The sequence below is a fragment of the Euprymna scolopes genome, chromosome 32 (assembly GCF_053919585.1).
Source record: "Euprymna scolopes isolate OS-2025 chromosome 32, ASM5391958v1, whole genome shotgun sequence".
In the NCBI taxonomy this organism is placed as follows: Eukaryota; Metazoa; Mollusca; class Cephalopoda; order Sepiida; family Sepiolidae; genus Euprymna; species Euprymna scolopes.
Window position 1 is genome coordinate 72,110,109 of NC_136513.1, and position 22,642 is coordinate 72,132,750.

The 22,642-nt window shown below is 34.1% G+C and overlaps 1 protein-coding gene across 1 annotated transcript in view; it reads left to right on the plus strand.

Moving 5' to 3' along the window:
* The window catches only part of LOC145256433 (dimethyladenosine transferase 2, mitochondrial-like), a 76,862-nt gene that overhangs the window by 33,916 nt on the left and 20,304 nt on the right, over positions 1-22,642 (plus strand). Inside the window, exons 3-6 of the mRNA XM_080115326.1 lie at positions 2,008-2,099; positions 6,616-6,766; positions 13,376-13,524; positions 19,928-20,023. Coding sequence (XP_079971452.1) covers positions 2,008-2,099; positions 6,616-6,766; positions 13,376-13,524; positions 19,928-20,023 — 488 coding nt within the window. The remainder of the gene's footprint in view (positions 1-2,007; positions 2,100-6,615; positions 6,767-13,375; positions 13,525-19,927; positions 20,024-22,642) is intronic.

The window sequence follows — 22,642 nt, forward strand, 5'->3', positions numbered from 1 at the left end:
ATATAATGTTTAGAATAAATTTATTCCTGTACAGAAGCAGCTGTGAAAAGTGCAATAAAAATAAATAAAAACAAGTGACCAGTACAAAGTGTACAGAAGAGATATAATATTTTACAAAAATAAAATACATTTGATTCAGGAATTGGATAACTTTTGGATTACATTTTGATTGTGTGACCTCTGATCTCATCCGAGTCACTATTCTGATTGCCAATGACCAGATGGGACCTTTTTAGTGCTGTAGGACTCGTTGGTTGCACTGGTCAGTCTTTAATTCGTGACTGGTGCTTGTCAGTTCCTCTTGCATCAGGGTTGATATGCCATCACCTCACTGGTCGGTTGAATGCTAAGGAAAAAGAAACAGTAATTCACAATTCGCCTTCCAGCAGGAAAATAACTCAATTCACAGGGGGGAAAAACAAACTCAGCTTTTTTCTAGTTTACTGATTAATTTAAAAAAGATATATATATATATTTACAATCGTTCTTTTACAGTTCACAAGTAATGAGTCTGTATAAGTCGACAATTAATCTGTATACTTTCTCTCTTCCCTTTCTTTTTTAGCAGTGCGGTGTTAGTGATACAGGGTATCGTGGAGAGGGGGGGGTGATAAGTTGGCTCTCAAATTCGATCTAACTGAACTCCAAAATTTCAATTTCCAACTCCGCTCTGCACCTGATTTTCTCCGCTCTGCACCTGATTATAAATTGGGTGGTCCCTCCAACAACAGTGTCAACTTCCGCCATGTTTCAATTGGTCCCTTTAGAATTCTTACACGGATCACACCTGCAAGGTTGCGAGCAGTTTATCAGGCTTTCAGAGTCACACTCGTGATCCCAGATCAGATGAGCTGTTACTCTCCAAATTATGAATTCTCATTATTGCACCAGCTCACCGAATATGTTTTCGCTCAACTTTTAAAATAACATTGTTGTTGATGGATAAAACAAAGTCATTTATTATTTTATTATTTTCTCTCAACAGCAGGGATTTTTCCTGTCACCCAGGCATACCATATTTAATAAAGAGTCATGTTTGCTCCTTTTCTATAGTGAATTTTAAGTTTTTGCTCCCTCTTATGAGGAGCTCAACCGCCCCTTGGGTCGGTCATGTCACAATTGTTATCTAATGTAATTCACAGTGATCTGACCAAAGACAGAATTTTCATTGATCCTGTGTGACATTACAACCAAAATGAAAACAACTATCCAGACAGGATTTGCGGTGATCTGATGGACCGAAATATGTTGATTAAGTAGAAGCATTGCAGTACAAAATATGATATATCTCCAAAAATAAAAGCAAAACTATATAAAAACTGCTAAATTGTGTAACTGGTAAAACCAAACAGGAAAACCATGTAAAAAAAAAAAAAAAATTTATTGGACTGGTGTCGGAATTGGATAAAAAATTCTGACTGATTCCAACTCCTAGTGCTCTTAGAAATCCAATTCCGACTCTAATATCGACTCCAGCAAAAACCTCTGACTCCCTCCGACTTTTACTTCACAACCCTATTAGTTGAGCTCTAAGTGTATGTATGAGATAATTACGGAAAAGTGTTATCGTCCACATCTTGGTCATCTATTGAGGCCTCTTTGTCATCAGTTGAAGTCAGCTTATCTCGGCCCCCTAAATTTTCACAATCTGATCTCAGCTGCAATCTGCTGTCGACTATCTCAAACTGGAAACAGTCTCCGGTTATTGCAAACTCAACACTGTCTGTAAACTATTCCTAACTGCCATAAACTGTGGCAAAACTTGCTGCCACACCTTGATTAACCATCCTGTTTCAGATGCAGCATTTCCTGTGCCTTTGTTTTGCTGATCAACTAATTTACTTTAATATTTATTTTTACTTTTTGTTATAGTTTTTGTCCTCATTTTTTTTTTCCTCACACATTCTTTTGAAGGTGACGAATGTCAATAACATCACACAAGAGCAAAATTAAAAATAACTTATTTTTTTCTTTTAAATTATTATTTCTTTTCTCTGAATATTTCAGGTCCGGCTTTGCTGACCAAACAACTTTTAAAACTTGGTGCTCCACAGATTATTGGAATCGAAAGTAACAAGAAGTTCATACCCACTTTAGAAGTAAGTCTTCCTTTATAGATATGTGATAAGCAGAGTTGCGGAGTCAGAATATAGAAATTCTGACCCAAGTACCAACTCCACAATTCCCAAATATCTGACTCTAATATCAACTTCTAGAATTTCCAAACAAAGGGAGTTGAGCAGCGAGATGTCTGTTTACACTACACTTAAACTTTTGCAAGTTAGTACAGTCAGAGAAGAAGGGAAGGAATTCCAAAGTCTAGCAGTTTGTGGGAAGAAGCTATGAGAATAGAAGTCTTTCCAGCATGTCAGAACCTCTATAGTGAAAAGGTGGGATTTTGTTACTTGGGGGGGGTATTTACGTCAAAAGGGCACAAGTGCTAGGAGTTTGTCAGAGCACAGTCCATTAAAGAACTTGTAAAACAGACAGAGGGATGCAATATACCAGTGATGAGACAGAGGTTGGGACTTGGTTGATAGTGCGGTATTTTATTTTGGACTATGTCTAAGAAGGAGAGACTAGTGGTAGATGCATATAATTGTGGCAATAACACTCCATGCTTGGGCAATATTTATTTATTTTTTTTTTTTCAAAAAATGCAATGAAATTACAAATAGTCTGTATTATTTGGATTCATCTGTTCTCATCTTGAGTGTAATTTTCGTAACGTTTTAGTTGATGTAACCGCCGATTCTTCAGGTGTATCTTGTCGAACTCAGGAATGTTTCTAGCAAACTTGAGAATTGCAACAGAATTTAGAGCGGAACCTTTATTTACTTCACGGGGGTAGCGTGTTCTTGTTCCGTAAGCCATGACTGGATAGAGGTCCTAAGTAATTCACAATTGTATTTTTTGGTCGCCCACACTGAGGATTGAACCTTCTACCTTCAGGAGAATATCACTTTACAATTGATTTTTGGTCCCCCGTTTTATTGGAGAGGGACCTATGTTTTCTGTGGCATCTGTGCTTCCTTGTATCCGTGTGTCCGTTAGTCTGGACTATTGCCAGATAACCGTCCATTAGTTTTTCCTGAAATTTTGCGGTCCTGGATATGACCTTAAACTATATCCAATGATGAGGCTCCAGCTTGCGGGCTTTGGGGAGTGTGGAGCTACCCTTTAATTACCATTGCTCTCAGGTCCACTCTGACCCGGAGTGGTAGTACCTGTTAGGGTCCCAACTATGGGTTAAATAGAAACTGACTTGAAAACAACAAATATATTCTATTAAAAAATTTTTCTTCAAAATCTTTGGATTAAGCATTAAATAACCCGAAAAACCACAAATCCTGTCTGGAGAGTTGTTTTCATTTTAACACTTTTCCGTAATTATCTCATACATACACTTAGAGCTCAACTAATAGGGTTGTGAAGTAAAAGTCGGAGGGAGTCAGAGGTTTTTGCTGGAGTCGATATTAGAGTCGGAATTGGATTTCTAAGAGCACTAGGAGTCGGAATCAGTCAGAATTTTTTATCCAATTCCGACACCAGTCCAATAAATTTTTTTTTTTTTTTTACATGGTTTTCCTGTTTGGTTTTACCAGTTACACAATTTAGCAGTTTTTATAGTTTTGCTTTTATTTTTGGAGATATATCATATTTTGTACTGCAATGCTTCTACTTCATCAACATATTTCGGTCCATCAGATCACCGCAAATCCTGTCTGGAGAGTTGTTTTCATTTTGGTTGTAATGTCACACAGGATCAATGAAAATTCTGTCTTTGGTCAGATCACTGTGAATTACATTAGATAACAATTTCGGAAAAACCAACAAACCAACAACTGAAATTTTGCCACAAATTGTATTTCATTAAATAGATGTACATAGTAAAAATTTTTTTTACAAAAATTCCCGTTGCGCCCCCAGGGTCTCAAAAGAGGTAAAAAATGCCCCAAAATGACACATTTTGCCCCATAACTTTTGATCCATCCATTAGATTTTTTTTAAACTTGGCCAAAATGTGGAGCCCATTGTTCTTAATATAAATCTAGTATGAGTAACCCTGAAAAAATTCTGGTTCGTGTCCCCGGGGACTTTCTGTGCTAAAAATGCCTCTTTTTGTGGCTCTTTTTTCATACAACAAAAACTCGATATGGCTGAGTATAGAGTGGTTTTTCATGGTGGTCAACTCAAATATACATGTGTTGAGGCCTGAAAATGCACTGTTATCCATATAGCAAATCCCAAGATTGAAAATTTTAGAAGCTATTGAAATCCAATTTTATAGAAATTAAAACAGTTATAGTTTTATAAAAATTTGGTTTGGTTCCATTAATAATTTCATGACCAAATGATACTGTTAAGAATTAAATTTAACCTTCAAAATCATATTTTGAAATATAATAGTTAAACAAATAAAGGCATACTAAAAAAAAGAAAAATCTGAAACAAAAATGAAAATAAACAGATTTAAAATCTTTGGCTTTTTGAATTCTATGTAATCAACAATGTTGGGCTGCCATGAGAGATGAATGATGTTTCTTGCAATCCTGGCAGCAGATGGTGTGGACATCGCATTTGAGAAATAACCAAAGGGTTGAATCTTTTGCTGATCAAGATCTGATTACGTTCTTCAAGCATCAATTGATGGTAAAGATCAGATGTGACAGAAAGAAATTACGTTCTTCAGTTTTTGAAAAACAGTAGATACAAGTATCGAGCTTGTGTGTATGTAGAGGAGTCAAGTGTGAGTATGTGTTCTTTGTCCTGTTGAACTCCAGCCCCTTGGGTAAGTTTTTAGTTTCTTAGCTGGTCGTATAAATGAAACCCCCCCTTCCCCATCAATACAAAGCCTCCAAATGGCCATTCCACATTTAAAATTTTTTTGTCCCGAGCCTTTTCTAAATTGCATTCATCTTGAAAGGACATCACCCACTTTCTTTTCTTTCCCATTTAGATCTCTCCCCCACTTAAAGACCAGTCTGCTTGTTTTTGGTTCAAAATAAACCGGAAAACAGTGGGCGGTCTGTTATTTAGAAAGGATTGGGAGAGTCTTACTAACCAAATTTTTTATTTGCCTTTTTTCTGTACTCCACAATTTTTGCCAATGAAATGATTGTATATAAACATATTTATTGATCCCCGACAAAGGAGGGATTGGACCTAATAATTCACTTCTGTTCGTCCGTTCATACTTTTCTCAATAACCGTCTTGGGTTTTTAAAAAATTTTGCATGAACATTAATCATAGTGAAAGTAAAGTTTTGTCAATAGATTTTCTGGGATAACTCTGGTTGCTGCTCTAGGGAGCATTATAGGGATAACATTGCTCCAAAATCGTTTGTCTGTTCATTTGTTCACACTTTTCTCAATAACCCCTCCTTGAATATTTTTTAAATTTTGCACAAACATTAGTGATGGTGGAAGTAAATTTTATTATTCAGCATCTTTCAAATCCAATTTTTCACATCAATCATGGACATAACTTGGCTCACTGCAGTCAACACTGCCAACATACAACTTCATCATGATCGGCATGCTCAATGTCAAAGCATTTCCTTCAATGACAAACTTACAGCATTTGGTCCAAGGATTCCACCTGCACCTGGCAAGTTTTCCTTCTTTTATAGATTCATCACAATCATAGCATAAATGCTTCTTGCAACCTTCAGCGTATCATGGCAGTGCACATCAAGTAAAACAAACAGTCTCTTTGCATTGCATGCATCGCACAAGGTCTGTTTCACCTTCACAGCATTCACCTTCCTTGACATAGCAGTCCTCTTTTATATCTGGTCACTCTCGAAATTGTCTTTCCAGACTTATTCACTTATGGAGGCGAACCCTGCATGCTTGGTTTGTTTTCAATAAAATTTTTTGAACAATTTGGGAAATTTTAAGTAGAATGGTCCCTGCAGTAAATGTGGTATTATTCCAGTTAAGAATGTAATAGACATTTTCTAGACATGGTGACAAAGGATGACCAACGGCACCCATTTTCCCATAGTTTTGAATGGCATTGTGCCTAATTTGTTCGAATGTTAAATGTATAGTTTTTTTTATATTTTGTGCAAAATTTCAAAGTGTAGTATCTGTTCCAATACTACACTTCATCTATTCTATTCTCAGTCAATTAAGATGAAATTCTTCTTGACTGAGACAATTTTAATTTTTGTCTAAATCTAGAGTGGCCCTTTTTGAGGAGCTGGAATTTCTCTAAATTAAAAAAAATGGCTTTGTATAAAACACTTTGTATGAAACGCTTTGTATGAAACACTTTCTTTGAAACGCTTTGTATGAAACACTTTGTATGAAGCGCTTTGTATAAAACACTTTGTATGAAACGCTTTCTATAAAACACTTTCTATAAAACGCTTTCTATAAAACACTTTGTATGAAACGCTTTGTATGAAACACTTTGTATGAAACGCTTTGTATGAAACGCTTTGTATGAAACACTTTCTTTGAAACGCTTTGTATGAAATGCTTTGTATGAAACACTCTCCTTTCTTTTTTTTTGCTCAGTTTTCTAATGTTAACAATTTTATAACTTTTGCTTTTCCATCTTTCATTATTTTGCATACAATACATTGTTTTGTTTATCTTTTGTAGAAAATCCAAGAAAAGCATGGCTGTGAAAAAATTAATTTCTACAACTGGGATCCTTTTATGGCAAACTGGATGGATACCCGTAAAATGGACAGCTTGCATCAGAATGAAAAAAACAGTTTACAACAAATAAAACAGAAGGAATGGGTATCAAGTAGGTTATTTTCACCTTCTCTCTCTCTCTCTCTCTCTCTTCATATATATATATATATATATATATATATACACAGAAAAGAAATCAAGACAGTAAATTAAAATTTGTAAGGAAATTTTAATTCAGTCTTGGTTTCTTTTCCTTATGATAAGCTCAACCCTCTATTGTGTTTGAATTAAGTTTTTTTTATTTGGTTGGGATTAATATTAATATTTATATTAGTTTTAAGCTTACACTTGCTTTTATAGGGTAAACTTTTTATTCTTATTGCCTTGAGATATATATATATGTATATATATATATATATATATATATATATATATATATATATATACACACACACACACACACACACACACTAACAGGGCCACCCAGTGTTGCCCGGAGTAAAAGTGTAACATCTCTCTCTTTTTTTTACTCTCTCCACCGCCCTTTATCCTCCATCCAGCCCATTCCCCTCTATGGACATACACACACATTCTCATATTGATTCCTCAAAGAATTAGTTGGCATAGGGAAATTAATTCTTGAACAAAAAAAAAAATTATTCTCTTTTAGTTAATGACTGAAAACATACCCCCCTCCCCCCCACTTCCCGACGAAATTTGCAATAGTTAGGGTCATTTTTTTTTTTTTAGATTTAGATATTATTCATTCCAAGTAATGCTGGCTGATCAACTTTGTGGATCTTTGTTTTATAGTTTTAAACTTTTAACTGGACATACATGCAGACAACTGTCTTTTATATAATAGACTAGCAGAACTACTCAGTGTTGCCCTGGACAAAACTGTAACATATCTTCTACCTCTCTCTCTTTTCTCCTCACCATCCCCTCTTTGTCACCCAGCCCATTCCTCTTTCTGAACACACGCACACAACTTGAGGAGGTATAAGGAATTTAACTCTGTGGAAAAATATCAGTTACTTCCCTTTACATGATAACATTAAAGGTGTGGGAGTCTTGATAACATTAAATGATATAAATTCCCATTTAACCTTCAAATAATTCATCTTTTTTTTTTTTGTTGTTGGTATTATACATCCAGAGTTATGTCAATTTAAAAAAAAAAAAAAAATGTCCGTATTTCAGGTTCTAGTTGAACATACAAGCATTTGCTCTTTATATTATAGACTAACGGGAGTGCCCAGCATTGCCTGGGTGTTTAGGTGGTGTAGCAAGGACCCTAGCCGGCAGGGGAGAGGGTAAAATAACAGTAGCGGGGTGCCCAGGTATGTGTAGTTGGTGTAGTAAGGACTCCCCCCCCCCAAAAAAAAAAGTGGTAGTAAGCAGACAGGCTCAAACTTGTAACGCGAAGGAGGAAAGAAAAACAGACCTGACCTCTTAGTCGATGTCTCCATCGCCCGACCGGACTGGAAGTTGAGAACATTGAAATTAAGGCTAGTTGTTTGAAAAGAGAGGATGACTTGTAAAAAATGGCGATGCAAAAACCAACCCCTCCTTGTACAAAAGAACCAAGTTTAGAGTGAAGGAATTAATGTTTTGGTCCAATTTTTCGATATTTGTCAATACCAAGTTTGTCAGGTTCCATCGCCTCTGTTGAAAGTTTTTGCGAGGCATACAAATGCATATATATGTATAATAGATTGTCTGAACATTTAAAATAGTTTACACAAATCAATTCATGATTTAATACTGCAGTGTATTTTGTCGGGAGTTCATAATGAAAACAAATCATTTCAAAGGAATCAGAATTTGAGGCTTCAGGCAGTCAAGTTATAATCAACAGCAACAGTTATATGAGTGCTTATTCAGAATTACACTTAATTAAAAAAAAAATTAAATTAAAAAAAATTTTTATGATGTAATGTTGTTGCTACATGTTAACATGGACCAGATGTTATGTGTGAAAGTCTCACAAAAGAACAAAGGAAAGAAATGTAACTTCACTTTTCTTTTAAAAGGTATTTATTCATGGTACTTTCCAAACTACACCTGCATCTTGGTATAAAAGTCTCTTTATCCGCCATGTGGTTAACAAAACTCTGCCGTGTCGAGCACCCGCTTTTTCTCCTCCCATGTTGACACATCTACTAAAGTCCAGTTGCTGCCACATAGTTTTTTTTTTAAATATCTGCTTTTCTTTATGCTGCTATGTCTAAGAACCAATGGCACACGCTTGTTCAATCATTTTTTTTTCAAAGTTCAGATTGCATCTTGTTTTAAAAGTTCCTTTCACACTCAGAAATATTTCCAAGTCACTTGGAGCCCACGTGGTTCCTTTTTTCTCTCCGCTTTTCTTTCCCTTCTCTTCCTCCACTGTGATGTGACCTTTTTGGTCATTTGCATACATGTCATGCTACTGTTACTACATATGCGTCACTGATGCTGTTACAAAAAATAAAGATGGCAAATTTCAAAAATAGCAGGTTTTTTTATATAGAAAATCATATTTTTTACAATTTTTACTTATTTTAAGAGTAAATTTAATTCATACAAGGCTAATTTTTGTATTGGTAGTTTGACTTGAGTAGGCTCCCCTTATTTATAAACAATGACTGTCAAAATTATTAATTGCTAAAAATCATAAAATTTGATTTTCTTTTGATTAAAAAAAAAAAAGGCTACTTGATCAATTGACGTGATTTTTAGACAATGACCTTTTTTGTTCCATGACGGGTATGCCAAAGATTTTTCTCTGTTTTTTTTTTTTTTTTTTTTTTTTTTTATTAAGTAAGAATTGGTATCTAATGTGCACATAATTACTTAGTTTAGAGACATAACAGTGAAGTGTGGTTGAACTGTTAGAAAGCACGTCACTTTAAAAAAAAAAAATTTTTTTTAACAATTAGCCAAATTCAAGACACCCTACCTTCTTTTTTATGCTATCCTAAGAACTTACACATCATAGCGAACATATCATCAGTCAAACACATACATAACAGAATATATATTTATACATACAAGTCATGATACACGTAAACGAGTGCACCCATATATCACCATTCAAATTCTCACCTACATACACACATAAAACACGTGACATGACTCACAAGAGTTACAATATTTCTTGAAAACAAAAATAGAGAAATATTTCATGGAAAGCATCAACTACAGACATTAAAATTGGTTTGGGATTTTAGCAGTCATCGAAAAAAAAGATTAGATAGTTCCTTGTTATCTGAACTAAAGCGGACCTCTACAATGGAATGTATCAAGGAAGATTTGCTGCTGAAAGGAGGGTGTTCAAAAAGTGATGCCTCATCCTGAAAGAAGAGTTATAGCTGAATATTTTTGTTAGATCTATAAAATTGTGATAAAGTATCTGCAGAAATATGGAAAAAAAAGACAAGACTTTTTATCACGTTAAAAATGAGCAAAAGTTATAGTTCAGTAACTTAGAATGAGTGCTTTATGCCAAACTTTTAGAGTAAATGTGGTATTGTGGTGACTAATCCCTTTCAATCTGTAACTGTATACTGAATGGATACCATAATATTTACATCACTGCACCTTATCATAACAAAGATCCACACAAAGTTTCAGCCAAATCAGTCCGGTAGTTTCCTAGAAAAAGTAGAATGGACTGACAGAAAAACAGACTAAGAGAAATATAATCTATATATCTATATATCTATAAAAGTGAAAATGTCTGTGTGTGCATTTCCCCACCAAACTACTCTGTCAATTTTCAGTTTACAGACTCAAGATTTGACATAAGGGACATTGAGATTTGAGAAAATCGTTTTAATCGATTTTCAGAGAGAAATTTGGCTGTCAAGGGGTCAAAGTTCAATGATTTCACCTTTGAAAACTCTACCAAACTCCTCCACCAATTTTGGGTCTAAATGCTTAAAATTTTAAATGTAGGTTCCTTGGACATGGATCAAACTTCTTAATTTGATTTGAGCCCAAAACAAATGTTAAGGGGTCAAAATTGGGGTCAAAGTTAAAAAAAAAAAATTGACCTCTGCGGTCTCTATTAAATTACTCAGCCAATTTTTGGTCTAAACATTTGAAATTTTACATTAAGTGTATTCAGACATAGTGCAAGTTTTTAATCGGTTTTTGGACGAAAATTTGGCTGCCAAGGGTCAAAGTTCCAAAGATTTGACCATTGCAGTCTCTAGAAAACTATTTAGCCAATTTTGGGTTTAAACATTTGAAATTTTACATAAACGGTATTCAGATATGCGGCAAGCTTTTTAATCAGTTTTTGGGCGAAAATTTGGCTGCTAAGACGTCAAAGTTGAAAGAGTTGACTTTTGCAGATTCTACCAAACTCCTCCACCAATTTTGGGTTTAAACACTTGAAATTTTAGATGCAAGTTGCCTGGACATGGGTCAAACTTTTTAATATATATATATATATATATATATATATATATGCACATAAAGTTACGAACAGTACATAGGGTCTGAGCAAAGCCGGGCTGAACTGCTAGTATATATATATAAAATATAAAGATAAATCCATGATATCACAATACTGATGCAGAGAACTTCCTTTCCTATTTAACTGTGAAGGGGAAGGGCTGTAGAATTCTAGCACAAAAAGTGACCCCAGTTAAGTCGTCCAAACAAATTTCAATCACTTATGAACAACTTGATGCCACTCGTCATATATATATTTTTTTTGTCAGCCATTTTGCTGTCCATCAGCATTAATTCATTTTAATTAATTAATTTTAGTTTAGTCCAGTTTATTTTAACTGAGAATTTAGGGATGAACACGATCTCTGTTAGAATTTTTAGCAATATAAAACAATTAGTGAAAAAGGGAAATAACCCAATTGTGTACTTTTATCTTGAATTAGCTCCCTTATCCGTGTTCATCTTCATAGCTTTGCAGCAGCAAGAAAATCACTTGTTCATCTCGTTTTACGTCACAACTTTAGAGTTGATTATCATGACAATTGTACATTATCCTTTGTATGCCATGTGAAATTTTGATGAATTGAAGTGCATACGAGCACTGTACAGAATGATTTCATTATTAGTTACTTATGCAGAATACGGACTGTGCTGAGATAATGACATTATTATTTAGAAACCTATTTTTAACATGGGAAGTGGGGACATTTTAAAACTATTCTGTACTTTCACCTAACAACTTAATAAACAAAAGATACCATAAAAATTTAATTTAGTTTAAAAATCCTATCTAAAAATTAGCATGGTCTGTAATCTGCATAAGTACCAATTATTATTATTATTATTATTATTATTATTATTATTATTATTTTTTTTTTTTCTTTTTACGTGAGCTAGAAAAGTCTGCAAATGACATTGGTCTCTACATTAATGCAGTTTATAACTTTCAATGTGAAAGGAGAGATCAGGGCTCTGGTTGGATCAACACTGAAAGAAGTCGCTGAGTTTACGTATCTGGGCAGCAACATTGCTTTCACAGAGGGAGATATCGAAATTCGCATCTCAAAAGCATGGACCGAGACTAACTAACAAACTGAAAAGGCAGTTCTTCAGGGCGCTGGTAGAGTCTGTCCTTGTTTATGGTGCTACAACCTGGACACTCACCAAAAGATTGGAAAGAAAACTAGACAGCACATACACCTGTATGCTACGAACATATATATATCTTGGCAAAATCATCCCACGAAGCAGCAACTTTATGGCAACATACCTGCCATATCTATTACCATCAGAGAAAGACGCCTATGATTTGCAGGTCATTGTCTGAGGAGCAAGCATGAATTGATGAGTGATGTATTTCTATGGCCTCCACAACACGGACACGCAAGCAAAGCATGACCTAGATCCACGTACACCCATCAAAATAGCACACGACGCCAACTGTGGACCTGAAGATCTGAGGCAGCTGATGGAAGACAGGAAACTCTGGAGAGGAAGAGTCACATTGGTCCAGGCAAGGAACCCGCCATGATGATGATGATGATGATGATGATTATTTAATTATTATTATTCACTTACTAAGAGTACTCACACGATAACGTCAGTGAGCGATCACTGACGATGACCTGTGATTTTTCCTGGAGTGTAAGTGACAAGTCCCCCCAGATTTCTACTGCTCTCTACCTCTCTCAATAACTAGCACAGGTGCTGTCATGTTCTCTCAACAGCTACTGACCATTAATTTTTCACTGGCATTAGCCATTACTTGGGGTTTGGATGACAAAAAGTCTCCCCAAGGCCCCAATCTTCTCACTCTTCATGTGGAGGTTTAACTAGTGCTTTCCTTCCTCGGTCCTCTCGAATTAACGCTAGAAGTTTTTCACACAGGTTATTATCAATTATTGCTCTCTTACAGTAATAAATGGTGTTCCTTGGAATCTGAGTGAAAAAAGGTCTCCCCAGGTTTTAAGTACTCTTGACCTCATTTAATAACCATTGCAAATCATTTTGCTTTATCACAACAGGCATATACCATTGATTTCTCTCTGATAATGATTATCAGTCTTTTCTGATATCTGATTGGCAATAAACTTCCCCAAGATCTCAGTACTCGCTGCACCCTTCCAGTGAAAGTCTGGTTGGTACTCTCTCTCTCTCTGCTGCCTTTCTATCATCCTTGACTCTTCATGGCCCTTTTGCCACTACATGTGTGTATACTAATTATTAATTATGATATTAAATAATGTGACTTTGTTATTTATTTTTTTGATTTCAGGTCCGTATGCAAGTATTTTTGGCATCATAAACCCTTCCAGATCGCAGTTATTTCTAACTTTTCTTCAGATTCTGCTTGGAAGCAAAGAGAGTCTTTACAGTTATGGACGACCTGAAATGTTTTTCATTGTTCCAGTTAAGGATTACCGTGTAAGTTGTTATGGAACCTTTGTTATTGATGCTGTGTGTATTTTTATTATTTTTTTATGAGTAAAATATTGTTTTTTATTTATGCTAAAATCACCAAAAAATAATTTTAAATTAAAACATTTAAAATAACAAGTTTGATAATAACATGACATATTTTTCTTAGGTTCTTAGATCGACTCATAATGTAAAGGGCATTTTCAGAATTATATAATATTAATAATCATATATGATAATAGTCAATATTATATAACTATATAATCTATAAAAGTTAAAGTTTCTGTCTGTGTGTCTGTGTACATTTTCCTACCAATAACTCTGTCAATTTTCGGTCTACAGACTCAAACTCAAAATTTGGCATAAGGGGTATTGAGATTTGAAAAAATCTTTTTAATTGGTTTTCAGCCAGAAATTTTGCTTTAAGGGGTCAAAGTTCAACGATTTCACCTTTGAGAACTCTACCAAACTCCTCCGCCAATTTTTGGTCTAAACACTTGAAATTTTAGATATAGATTACTTGGACAGGGATCTAACTTTATAATTCTATTTGAGCCCAAAACAATAGATGCTAAGAGGTCAAAATTGGTGTCAAAGTTTAAAAAAATTGACGTCTGTGGTCTCTACCAACTTTTCTCTATGGTAGTTAAGGAAGACCATTATATAGAAAGGCATTACCGTATATATTCATACTTTTTAATATATACATAGGCACGTAAAGTAAAGAACAGTGCTTGTATTAATAAATATTATGAATAATTATTATTTTAGAATTTATAATTATATAATATTCATTAATATTATATATAATTATACATATTATTTTAGTTAAAATCTATCTATATATATATATATATATATATATATATATATTAGTGATGGGACGATTTCAATATTTTTCTCGATTCCAATACAATTACCGATTCCGATTCTTTATAAATCTCTAAATATTTAACTATAAAAGTGTTATTTTGTTCCAATTAGTGTCAAAACATATCTTAAATGTGCCTATATTTTCTCAAAAATAAAAACACACTTGCGAAGGGTTGATCTAGAGATTTTAGTCTTACTGGAAGCTTAAATCAAGAAATATTTATTATTACTACAAGTGGAAGATGTTTCTTAAACCAAAATCAAACAAAAACATAATGGAATTGGTTTTGGTATCGGAAAATAGGCGCAAATTTTCTGATTGATTCAGTCAAATTTGTCACTATGTTTGTTTGGCTAATGCTTATCAGCTACACTGCTGGACCAATCGGCACTATACTTTATCGAAATACTAGCAGGGGGGCCCAGCGTTGGCTGGGTGTTTGGTGGTGTGTGTTGAGAAAAAAAAAAGTTGTAGTAGGCAAGCGGGCTCGAACCTAAAGTCTTGATGCAAAGGCAGAAAAGAAAGTGCAAGAAAACGTGACATTTTACCGCTCGGCCATGACGGGACAGGAAGTGAAAAGCATTCTAATTTAGCAATCAAAAAGTTGGCATGCAGAAAGTGAAAATGAGTTCACACAGGCGAAGAAATGAAATCACACACTGTAAGTCAGTTAAGCTTTCTGCCGTCATGGGGGAAATCAGCTCCCCCCCCCCAAGAGGGAGGAGCTCTGGCAGTGTCTCAAATGAATAGCAACTGTCTAATATGAAGGGTATTCCCCACAGTGATCAAAGCTGATTGCCTTTCAAGACATGCTGGCTCCGAAGGCTAACGAATTGCTTTTATTTCGATTCAGTTTTGCTTTTTATACAAAAGAGCCGAACAAACATGCGAGGAATTTTATAAAAGTCGATCAAAATAAATGTAGATATGATCTAGAGAGTATATAGAAAGTTCTAAGAAATAGTAAACCTCTGGACCCCCGCCCCCCCCGAAAAAAGCCTTTGCTGAACATACAAAAATGCACGTGGCCATTTTGTCTTATATATATATATATATGATTTTCAGAATGTGAGAGATTGTATATAATAAATTCCACAGCCAAACAATGTCACAGCTCACAAGAGCCATGACAGTCAACGAACCGGAAGTCCAACACTCTAGTTTCGCCCTCATTTGGGCTCATCAGTTAGACACATCCGAACTCAGGATTCGAAACCCGAGCCTCTTGCATGCGAGGCAAGCACTCTACTAACTGAGCAAACACCCCACACACAAGAATTTCTATTAACCAACACAGATCAAGCAAACCGCGCCGAAATCCGACTGTGAAATGAACCTACTTCGAGTTTCGAATCCTGAGTTTGGATGTGTCTAACTAATGAGCCCAAAAGAGGGCGAAACTCGAGTCTGGACTTCCGGTTCGTTGACTGTCATGGCTCTTGTGAGCTGCGACGTTGTTTGGCTGTGGAATTTAGTATATATATATATATATATATATATATATATATATATATATAAAGATTGATTGTGGTCTGACTTAGAACTGACTTAATTTTTGGATATCAAATTCTAACATCAAGATTATGGAAAAGGTTTTGATTCTTAAACGCTGGGGATTTATTAGTTAGTTTAAGATCCATAGAGTGAATGAGGTATTTTGGTAAATGTTGCCAGTCAAGAGTAAGACTCCAAAGTCTACATTTATTACTTTTTAATCACTTTAGTCACAAAGACCCTGAACCCTTCCCCTCCCCAATTTCTTGTAGGGCCTTGTGCCTAATTTTATTGTCTGATAATCTTTTGTTTTTTTGTTTTTTGCTTTTTTTGTATTTACAAAATTTTAAAAGCAATAAAATATATAAACAAGATTATGGAAAAGGTTAAATTAACAGTTTTGGTGATAACTGGTTTTGTTCATCATGTTATATATTAGTCCATATTGTAACCAATGTCATCTTGTATCTTATATGAGTGTGGTTTTGGCAAGTTTGGTCATGGTCAGAATTTAGACAGAATTTCAAATTTTGAGTTTTCAAAATTTTCATGTTCAATTGAGCATTTTCAATTCAGTACATTTGTTTTTTGAGATTGATATATGATATTCTAATTACCTCCCCTTGCTAACTTCAATTTAACACCTGATAGTTTGATCTATTGCATTAACAAACCTTTTCATAACATTATCTCTTCTCAGCTATAAGTACAATAGTTGCTCATGTTTAATGAATTGTTCACAATTATTTCCAATAAATATTGTTTCAGGATTAAATTGTAGCACAATAGGATGAGATATTGTTGGATAATTTGATTCAATGCTCTTTGATAACAGCTGTAGAGGGACAGGATGGCCTGTTTATGTAATTGGGATCCCATCCTCCATGTTGTTTAATGAATGGTAGAGTGATTGAAAAGCAAAAGCTCATATGATAATGATGATGAAAACATACCATTGTATATATTAGTGAAAGAATGTAGATTTATTTACATAAATATACATGTGAGGAAAAAATAAAAATTTGTTGAGAAAGGAGCAATATTACTTGCGGTTAGTCAGGAGAGTTGGTTGGATGGCATGTCACATCTTAACTAGTCGAGAGTTCAGCAGAAAAGAGGGAGAGATATACAGAACAGGAAGTGACGTGGCTGTGTCGCTCTTCGATTTCAGGAGTTAAAGGGCGACAATCAAGTTAGTCTGGGAATTTCAATTCCCACACAGTAACCTTTTCAGTTTGATCATATAATTTTTGATGACATAACTTCAGAAATACCCAGACAAGACTTTGGCCTATCATTACAGTGAAATACAGTCTCACAACTGAGTTATGATTTTGTTCAATTGTGTACAAAAAAGCTTAATGAGATAGAATATGATGAGTTAAATTAAAAAATATTTGATTACATTTCTGTATTTTTGAGATGAGGATTGGTTATTCGTATTATTTGAATTTTTTTGGACTACTGTTCTCATCTTGAGTGTGATTTTCACAACGTTAAGGTTGATGTAACATGATTTTTTTTTAAATTGATTATTTATGAGGGCAGTTTTTATGACAAGTATTTGTTATTTGATTTCAACATGATCATGTTGTAGTCGTCAGGGAAACATCCTATGACAATGTGTTCCACAAATATGAAGTCTTGGAAAGAAACACTCTTCATGGAAATTCCATTTGATTTTACTCACACTGAAGAAGAAAGGAAAGTTGTTTGTAGTTGTGGAAGGAGGCTGAATTCTTGCTGTGAATGTATTGCAAGGAGTAACCATAAATTGGAGTTTAGTTAAGTGTCTTCCGTGGAAGTAGGTCCTGGATATGACCTAAAACTATAGCCGGTGGTGAGGCCTCAGCTTGCAGGCTTTGTAGAGTGTGGAGCCACCCTTTAATTGCCATTGCTTCCAGGTCCACTTTGACTCGGAGTGGTAGTACCTGTGAGAGTCCTAACTATGGGTTAAAAAGAAACCGACTTGAAAAAAAACAAATATATTCTATTAAAAAATTTTTCTTCAAAATCACTGGATTCGGCATTAAATAACCTGAAAAGGGTTGATATGCCGTAAAACAAAATGAACAACCAATCAATCCGTGGAAGTAAAGATGGAGTAGAGACAGATTAGTGATGTAATAAATACAAGCATATCAGAGTTCCTCATCGTAAAATATAATTGGCTGTTGTAAGTCATAAATGCATACGGGAAGAGCAGCCTAGAAGAGATGTTAAAACATATGCTGAAAGCCTAACGCTTACTAGCTATGACCACGAACAACTGTTCATTAAGGTGACTTATTCAATTACTGTTGCCAAGACCACTCAGCTCCTTGAAACAATTATATTCCTTTTCATGGGACATGTCAATTAGCAACGTCTCTTCTGTGAGAGGATGTAGCAAACAGAAGAGATCATCTCCCATCATGCAATATGAAGTCGATTTTGTACTTGGTCAAAGCAAGAAAGATGCTCAAAAATGCACATTCCAAAATGTGGCAGTGGTACTCTCTCTTTGGGTGTATATGATTTTTAAATAGGCATCAAGGAGTGGTAGAATGATTCAACCATTTTTTCCAGCAACATTAGCAACAGATATGTCTTCCATCAGGTCTGGAGTAACAGTCTATCATAAGAACTTATCGAAACAAGGGGCTTCATTAAGGAGAGTAGAAAGTTGGTTTTGGGTTTATTTTTGGCAATCGCATAACCCTTACTTCCCTTGTTTTGTCCTTTATTCCTCATATTCCATGAATGATATTTCTAACAAAGAGGGAAGAATTGCTGTTTTTTAGGTTTATCATTGGCAAGTTTTTTATCTTGAAATAGTATTTTTTCTTTAGCACCTTACATCAAGTGGCTTCATGCTTTGTTTGGAACGATTGTCATAAAAAAACACAATAACTTGAATGTTCATAATTATCTATATATTAATAGGATAGCATGTGTTATTTATTTTATGTGCCACGCTTACATCGAAGTGACTGTCATTTAATTTTTATAGACTTACATTTTTTGTAATAAATAATTTTACCAAGAATTTCTCATAAGTTTTGCTTTCGATTTTGATTATAGCTGACGGCACTCAAGTAATCTATTTCTTGTAATAAATAATAATTTTATCAAGAATTCTTCATAAGTTTTGGTTTTGGTTTCAGCTGAAGGAACTCAAGTTATTAATAAATTTTGATTTCGGTTTCAATTCAAGCTAATGCACCTATATTATATGGATATATTTTTTTATTTTTGAAATCGCAATTTTATAATATAAAAAAATCGATAGAACATTTACTCTATAATAATATATACGAAATCTGCAAGAATTAAAATATCACATTTAAACATACTTTACGACCGGGCTTTGCTGGGCATCCCTGCTAGCTTAGATAAATATTTTTGCAGTTTTAACAAAAGAGCTACAATAATATCAGGGTGTCCCCGTTTACGCTGAACATCCACAGAATGCCAAAATCAATAAAAGTGTCCACCGTGGAATTTCCACAGGTCCCGCTAGTTTTTATTAAATGCGGGATTGGAGAGTTGAAAGATATAAGGTCAAACTCTTAGAATTTAAATAATTATGATTTGTAGAATTTAAAAATATTTGTACTCCAACTACTTATTTTAAAATTTTGCTCACAACCAAACCATTTGTGGAAAACTATTGTGTTGTTGTATACGATTGTCTTAAAAAAGGGATTAGTTTTGAATATAATGCAAACAGAAGAAATAATATAGAAGTCAAAAATGTATAAATGTAAAAAATGTTAGATAGAAATATTAAATATCATTTGTCAGCGATATTTTTAAAGGTATTGGATGCAGCTAGTTATATACAGTATGCTTCACGGCAGGTGGTGTTTACAGTTTGCTTAGTCTTTGTCGTTGAGAAAATAAGCAACTCTCTACAAAAATATTTGCTTCATCTTTCATTTTCAAAGTATTGTATTTCAAATTGTTAAAACATTTTCACTGTAACATAAAATAATACTTTAAATCTGAACAGCTGCCATGTCTTGAAATCATAATTTAATTAATTTTTTTTGCCTTTAGTTGATGATTGTGAACGATCCAACTCAGTCGTTGTGGACTTATGGTAAATTCAGCACTCTCTGGAATCTGTTTTTTGACGTTACAACTCTACTTGAAGTAAGTAGTGCTGTCTTCTTTTTTTTTAATTCAGTACATTCGTTTTTTTGGGAGATTGATTTTCTAATTATCTCCCTTGCTAACACTGGATAGTTTAATCTGTTGCATTGACAAACTTTTCATAACACTACTTCTTCTCAGCTGTAAATACAGTAGCTGCTCATGTTTAATGAATTGTTCACAATAAATATTATTTCAGGATTAAATTGTAGCACGATAGGATGAGATATTGGATAATTTGATTCAATGCTCTTTGATAACAGTAACCTTTTCAGTCTGATCATATAAATAGTTTTCGGTGACATAACTTCAGAAATACTTCAGTGGAGAAGTTAGGTCCTGACAAGACTTTGGCCTATCATTGCAGTGAAATACAGTCTCACAACTGAGTTATTTTTTTGTTCAATTGTATACAATAAAGCTTAAAGAGGTATAATATGATGAGTGAAATTAAAAAATATTTGATTACATTTCTGTATTTTTGAGATGAGGATTGGTTATTCATATTATTTGGATTTTTTTAGATTGATTTTCTAATTATCTCCCTTGCTAACACTGGATAGTTTAATCTGTTGCATTGATAAACGTTTTCATAGCATTACTTCTTCTCAGCTGTAAGTACATAGCTGCTCATGTTTAATGAATTGTTCACAATTATTTCCCAGAAATATTGTTTCAGGATTAAATTGTAGCATGATAGGATGAGATATATTGGATATTGACCGAACAGCGCCGAAAGGTATGCTGGTCAATAATTATTATGATTAATCAAGCTTAAGTTTTGTCAGCTAAAATATGTTTTAGAATTATAAAAACATTTAGAATAAATATTTATTTACATTAACTTAGGAATGTTAACTTAAAAATGTTATCATAATAATTTAGTTGACTTAGAAATTATGACATGTAAAAAAAAACATCAGCTGATTATCTTAGTGACGTATACTAATAACGTCATTTAGAGGAGAAGATGATCTTTTTGAGATACATGGAAATTAGTTAGAGAAAACAGTTGGAGTTGGCAAAGAGAGAGAGATGGTTGACAAATCGTGATGGTCCCGAGCAGAGGGGTCAGAAATGGCGATAGAACGTAAACAGAGCTTATATTAACTCGCAACTTTCCAAGGTTGCCAAAAATAAAATTCGAGACTCTGTTGTTCTTTGGGAGAATTTTCATGGCAGCTTTTTCCTCAAGACAAGACCCAAGATGGATCAGATATGTTTCCTGATTGACCAGATGTTGAAATGCCAAATAAATGTTATTCGGTGTTTGTGTTGTAAAGGGATTTATGTATATTTTTGTGCCATCACAAACTGTATTTAAATGTACATACACACACATCAAACTTTAGATAGACGATCACACGTATATACAAACACAACACTAGATAGTCATAATTACATGTAGATACAATAGAAATCGAACATTTATATACACGAAGGACAGATAAACATTAGACACATGTATAACCTTCATATAGGTGACTGTGAATTAGTTTTATATATATATACACAATACAAAAAGGTTCTGGATATGACCTTAAACTATATCCAGTGGTGAGGCCCCAGCTTGCGGGCTTTGGGGAGTATGGAGCCACCCTTTAATTACCATTGCTCCCAGGTCCACTCTGACCCGGAGTGGTAATACCTGTTAGGGTCCCAACTATGGGTTGAATAGAAACCGATTTGAAAACAACAAATATATTCTATTAAAACATTTTTCTTCAAAGTTTTTGGATTTGGCATTAAATAACCCGAAAAGGGTTGATATGCCGTAAAACAAAAACAACCAACCAACAATACAACAATATCGATTCTTCTATACTAGCGGGATCTGTGGAAATTCCACAGTGAACTTTTTCATATGTAATACATTGATGTTGACATTCTGTGGATGTTCAGTGTAAATGGAAACACCCTGATATTATTGTAGCTCTTTTGTTAAAACTGCAAAAGTATTTATTTAAGCTAGCAGGAACACCTGGCATAGCCCAGTCATAAAGTATGCTTAAATATGATATTTTAATTCTTGCAGATTTTGTATATTTTATTATACAGTTTATGTTCTATCTATTTTTATATATTATAAAGTTGCGATTTAAAACTAAAAAAAATATATCCATAGTCATATGGATATATTTTTTCGGGGTGCATCAACTTTAATCAAAACCTAAACCAAAACTTTTCCTTCTTCACGGTACGGGTTCGAGTCTGCCTGCCTACTGCCACTTTTTTTTTTTTTTTTTTGCTCAACACACACCTCCAAACATCCGGGCAACGCCAGGCTAGTAACAAACGACAATCACTTGGATTTAAGCATGACATACAAAATAAATAACGCACATGCTAACTTATATTAATATATAGATTATAAAATTAATTTGAATGTTAAGTTGTACAAAAAATAACATTTATACATATTCTGAACAACTAAAAAATACTCATAAACTCTTCTTCCTGTTTGCCCCACCTTATCTATCACACCCTTTTGTTGTTTTCACAAATTTATATAACAATTCATTATGCCATTCTCTGTCAGCCCTTTCATTTTCATTTTTTTGAAATAATATTTTTAATTTAAGGTTTGCCCTAAGTTTCTAATCCACTTTTGTCTCATTG